This window comes from Triticum dicoccoides, chromosome 2A (assembly GCF_002162155.2).
Source record: "Triticum dicoccoides isolate Atlit2015 ecotype Zavitan chromosome 2A, WEW_v2.0, whole genome shotgun sequence".
NCBI classification, from domain to species: domain Eukaryota; kingdom Viridiplantae; phylum Streptophyta; class Magnoliopsida; order Poales; family Poaceae; genus Triticum; species Triticum dicoccoides.
The window spans coordinates 725,820,990-725,826,550 of NC_041382.1; the positions used below are offsets into that span (position 1 = coordinate 725,820,990).

A 5,561-nucleotide genomic window follows, 5' to 3' on the forward strand; every position below is an offset into this window, starting at 1 on the left:
GAGAGGATCAATGTGAAGGATTTGCCCTTCGTCTTTTGGTACAGCTCGGTAGTGCGTCCTGCCTATACAATGACGTGATCATTAAGTTGTAACAACGAATCAATGAATTGATCAACATGTAAAGCAACAAGCAACAAAACTTACGAACTCCATGATTGACGTGCCCGATGGCCACCTTCTTTTCACTTGCGCAATCGCATTGCAATATTTCATGGAGGCTTTTCTTTTAACTGGTCACGGGGGCTTTTAAAATGGTGTACCACCGCGATACTCGAGTTGTCTGCCTGCCACCTAGAGGAAATTAGGCTCATCTCACCTGTCAGTGACAAAGTCCATATGGTTTGTCTACTGACGTTGTTGCTCTTTTGATGTGTGATGCAGATACAGTGGAAGGATCGAGGAGCAGCGTAAGAGGCTGCAGAAGATGTTCGAGGACCAGCTCAAGGCCAGCGGCAACACCGCGTCGGCCGCGTACCCTGTCGTCGTCCTCTTCCTGCCGCCGCCGGCGACGGCGCCGAGCGAGCAAGAGGACAACGCCGTGTTTGTCGACGTCATCGACGAGGTGCAGGTTTTAGTGATCTTGGCTTTTGATTTGGGAAATGTTGCTGCCGTTGTAGTTTTCTCTTTCTTTTTTACGGTGGTGCTGCTGTAGGTTTCGATGTTTATCAACGACAATGCCTGTGTGCATTAATCGATGCAGAGGTCAGGCTCTTCCTCATTGTCCGAGCAAGAGGAGGACACCGTGTTCGTCGACGTCATCAATGATGACAGTGATGACGTGCAGGTCATCTCTGTCGCCAGCGCCAGCTACGACCTCGAGCTAGCCTTGTGAAAAATTGTACTCCCTCCATTCTAAATTATTTGTCGCAGGTATGGATGTATGTAGATGTATTTTAGTTCTAAATACATCCATTTCTGCGACGAGTAATTTGGAACGAAGGGAGTAGTGATCTAGGGCTTTTGATTTGATCCGACAAGTGTTGATGATGTAGTTTTCGATGAATATTATACATTAACGATGGTTGGCCGTGTGCATTGATCGATGCAGAGGCCAGAGTATTCTTTTTTTTCGAGGTCGATAGAGTAATAAATCATGTCTGTTTTTCACTAGTTCATCGAAGGCTCTTTGTCAGTGGAAACCCACGCGTTTCTGAACGATTCTCTGTTGTTGTCTCGTCAGAGTTGTAGTAAATTAAAACTCAAACAGGAATGCACGACCTGTTTTAGCAAGGGCTTATTTTGGTTCGGTTCAGTTAGGTGAGGTGTCAGCTCAGTTAACAAACGCAAGCAGCACCTCTAGGTCAAGTGACAGTATTGTAAACTGTGAGGACCCGTGGAAACTCCGCCTGGCGTCAGAGAGGAGGATTATAATGGGGAGAAAATGCATAGCGAACACAAAAATAAATTGGATTGTCTGCTTGACGTCCCCCGTTCAGTTCCATTTTTATGGTGAACCTGCTTTGTCAACATGTACTACTAGTTTAGTTAGCTCATCACAGTATCGCTAGTACTTCTTTTGTAAACTAAATAGTGATCTAAACACTCTTATATTAGTTTACAAAGGAGGTACTATTTACTCACTGTTTGTTTTTATAAGACGTTTTAGAGAGCTTGCTTTCTACTACTATTTTGAACAGTGTAATGTCTAAAACGTCTTATATAAGTGAACAGAGGTAATATTATCTTGACAGAGCACGAGCCGCTGCTACACCGAGGCTTTCTGCAAGGAAAAGATGCCCCGGCTTTTCCATCTTATTTTGGGGAACTACAGCCTACAGGTGCCTTTCCAAAAAATAAGTGTAGAGGTTATCTGTTGTGCAGCAATTCCCCAAGTAATGCAAACACAAGGGATTTAACATACGAATGCAGTGACCATGGAAGGCCCAACGAGAACCTCAGCATAAACCTTTCATCAGAAAACTAAAATTCAACTCAATCTGGCACTCAGATATAAAGCATAACTTTACATAGTCAGTAAAGACACTTTGACACTCAGAAACTAAAGCTAACAACAACTCAGTGCGAGTTACACCAACCAAATACTGGGCGGCAGCCAATACACACACATGGCAAGTTACAGGCTACCACAAATAATCTGACTTTTGTCTGACGCAGTCCATAATCCGGAACGCCGGGGAGATACACAAGCTACGCTGTCCATTTTGTAAGAACACCATTTCTGTAAAGTTAGGCCTATCTGGCACCGCTGCGATCCTACATCTGCATGGACGGCGAGCAGAGCAGGGCAAAACAAGGTTAGTCAGTGCATCGGTAGGAGGCATATCCATGTATCTACTTGCAGTGATTTCAGTAGCTGATGTACACTGGATAGAGGAAAAAAACAGTGAATGTTCTAACCAGTTAATGAGGATATGCTATGTCCTTTGGATGAAATGGTGAGCAAGCAAGTCTGATAATCCTGAAGCTGGAATGCTCTCGCAGCCGAACAGCTCTTGCAGACTGGAATCACATAGTATTGATGCACTCGCAGGATCCTGTGCACAATCAAACAGAACATGAATGGATCTCATGCGTCTCAATGGGGCTGGACAGCATGTCCCAGTTAACAAATAATTAAAATTCTCAGGAATGGCATCATCAGGAGGTGAAAGGACATGGAGGTATGTTTGGCAAACATTTCCCGACACTACTTTACAGATTAGTGCATGCTCAAAATCAATGTAGAAATTCGGCTGCTATTCTGAAACCGACCTCTTAATGCAACAATTGTTTTCTGTATTTGGAAACTGCTAGCATTATAAATGCGTGTATCTGAGATGGATACAGTTCCAAACCACAATCCACATTCTAGGATAAAACAATCACTACAATATATCATGAAGCATTCAAGAGTCTTACTGTAGGAAGAACACATCCAAAATGGTCTTCAAAAGACAATGCGGCTTAAATTCTTTCCAAAGACACAGTAGTAAACATGACACACAGCTACTGCAGCATAACAGACACCTATATCTCAATGATTCTCTACCAAATTGAGGAAAGATGTGAGTTTAGATTATTCATCAGTCTTTACTACTGTTACTCCTGGCAGTAGTGTTTCAACGCATTGGATTTTTCAGCAATCATTCAGTACGTATCCGCAAGCAAAGAACAAACTGGAATCCTGCAAGTAAAAGAAAGGTTAAGGCACATCCATACCTCAAGCTGATTTGCTTTTATGTAATCCCAAAGGTACTTGAGGGCATCATCATGAGGCACCGTTCCTTCTACACCAAGGAATTTGGCTAGCGCATCAGAAACAACCACATAGGGCTGATTTTGATTTATAGTAGGCATTTGTTGAGGAGCTGGAGTGGCAGCCTTAATCTTTTTTGCTTCCGAAGGTTGATCTTCTGCAGTATCAAAATAATGTATTTGAGAATTCTTAATAGTAAATTCAGATGTATATCAGCAGGCAGATATAGATAAAAGGAAACAAAAACGCGTACTTGGGTCAAGAGGAGTTATGTGCTTGGCCAACAATTTGTTCATCTTAAACATGTCAGTGGAGTCGGTTCCAAAAACAATACGAAGTTCATCATTGCATATAATCTTCCTTTTGTCATCAGGATCCTGAAGATTATTCTGCCTGATATATGCCCATAACTGCTTCACAATCTGAATGAAGAATAGAGTTCAGAAGTGAACAATTTGAGTTAATCAAGGGGAAGAAATCTGATCTAGTGAATGAAGATATTGAAAGTACCTGAGTTCTTGACATGGCAGTCTCGCCAACAACAGTCTGAAGTTCAGGTGAAATTGCACAAACCTTGTTTAAGCCACCAGGCCCACCTCTCTTTCTCTTGGAGGCACTGGAAGAAATTATAAACATATCACAACGATTGGTATACATAGATGACTTAATTCCATAATTAGTACTATGCGTTGGCCCGTATAACGTAACAAAATTTAAGTGTTGAACATGGGTGCATGAACTACATGAAAATACAACAGTTCAGTGTTGAGGCAAAATATACTCTTGAAGCCTGATGAACTAAAGAAGGTCCATTAGCACAATACTATAACTCAAAAGGTATAATTAACACTTCCTATGTACCAAATCAGCCAGAAAATGATAATTCGGCATACAAATGCACAGAATAAATTTAGAGGACACTAGTCGACTGGTTGGGACTATTTCCTCAAAAGCAGGGTAGGCAGAAGACAAGAGTCAACACAGACAAAGAAACGGGTTGCTCACAAAAGCTGAAGGAGGTTACGATTCCACAAGTACGGCATGTACGGCTTAAGCTCTAGTTTGTACATTCTGGCATAACAGCTGTCCTGAACTTCATTGCGTATCAAATAAATTCATAACGGAAATGTGCGCCTTTTAAAATAAAAAGGTTAGCTTTTATGACGCTCAACGTATTGGATGCAACCAATGAAGCTAACCATGCCAAGCTACCTTCCTGGTTGACGAGTCCAGTTAAAGTGGCGGAAATGGACAAAGAACAAAACTACAAATGAACGGTCACTAAGCGAATCAGCCGTTACGAGTGGCGAAAAAACGGATAATGATATCCTAAGCACCACACTACTGGAGTCCATAGCAAACGACGTTACGTAGTTGGGCCCAACAAAGTTGCCATATTGAACCCCTAAACCCTAAGCCTACGGCCGCTATTAGGTGCCATTTCATGAATCCAGATGAACACAATCAGCTCAACCTTCAATCCACACAATTAGCAACAGTAATCACATGAATCGACCAGCTAAATGTCCAACCACCTAAATTTCAGTGCCAAAAGGTAGGTAGTTGCAGTGTGTCAAGCAACTGAATCTAGGGAACAAACCCTAATTGTTATCCATGGCTCACCTCTCCTTGTTGTCACCGACGGCCTGTGGCGCAGCTGTGGGGGAAGTGATGGCCCCGGCCCCAGGGGCCGGCTGCTGGAAGGAGACGGTCCCACCAGTGGCGACCCCGCCGAGGGCGTTGGTGTAGCGGAAGGCGAGGGGCGGCGGCGGGTAGAAGGCCATGGCCGGCACGGCCGGTGGCGGCGCGGAGACCGCGGCGGCGCTGTTGGTGACGGCGGCGCCTCCTCTTGAGACGACGGGCGGGAGCTGGGGCATGGTCTGGAAGATGAACTGCGGCTGAATCGCCGCGAACTGCTGCTGCTGCTGCTGCTGCATCTGCAGCATCTGTTGCTGCTGCTGCACCTCGAGCGGGAGGAGCTGGGGCTGGGGCGGGGCCTGCGTCATGGCAGGCGCGGGCGCGGGCGCGGAGGCGGGGAGCGGGGGAGGGTTCTGGTTCTGGTTCTGGGCCTTGGGCGGCGGCGGCGGGGGCGGCTGGAGGCGGGGCCCGAAGAAGAGGTCCATCTGGTCGCGGATGTAGGGCGCCCTGTGGGAGAGGTCGACGCCGAGCCGCGCCTGCGCCTGCTGGAGCACGGCGGCGAGCGAGGCCGCCTCCCCGGCGCCGCCGCCGCCGGCCTCGAGCGCGCCCCGGAGGAGCGACTCCACGCAGGCGGCGATATCCTGGTCCGACACCATGGCCGCCGCGCGAAAAAAACTCAAATCTCGCCCCGCCAAAACCCACCGCGATTCCCCTCCCTCCCTCTCTC

At 46.3% G+C, this 5,561-nt stretch overlaps 1 protein-coding gene across 1 annotated transcript; it reads right to left on the minus strand.

Annotated features, from left to right (window-relative positions):
• Positions 1-1,901: 1,901 nt before the first annotated feature.
• Positions 1,902-5,537, minus strand: LOC119356670 (formin-like protein 1). The gene is made up of 6 exons (XM_037623651.1): positions 4,820-5,537; positions 3,707-3,812; positions 3,450-3,618; positions 3,160-3,353; positions 2,359-2,495; positions 1,902-2,220 (listed from the first exon to the last, which is right to left on the minus strand). Exons 1-5 carry the CDS (start codon positions 5,488-5,490, stop codon positions 2,376-2,378), a joined length of 1,260 nt encoding a protein of 419 aa, XP_037479548.1. The 5' UTR covers positions 5,491-5,537; the 3' UTR covers positions 1,902-2,220; positions 2,359-2,375.
• Positions 5,538-5,561: the final 24 nt, after the last annotated feature.

Bases quoted from the DNA above. Each gene is read 5' to 3' on its own strand.
- LOC119356670 (XM_037623651.1), bottom strand. From the start codon at position 5,490: ATGGTGTCGGACCAGGATATCGCCGCCTGCGTGGAGTCGCTCCTCCGG. The intron at 3,813-4,819 runs GTGAGCCATGGA...AATTTCTTCCAG, and splicing joins GTCGGTGACAACAAGGAGAG to TGCCTCCAAGAGAAAGAGAG. The intron at 2,496-3,159 runs GTATGGATGTGC...GATTGTGCACAG, and splicing joins TAAAAGCAAATCAGCTTGAG to GATCCTGCGAGTGCATCAAT.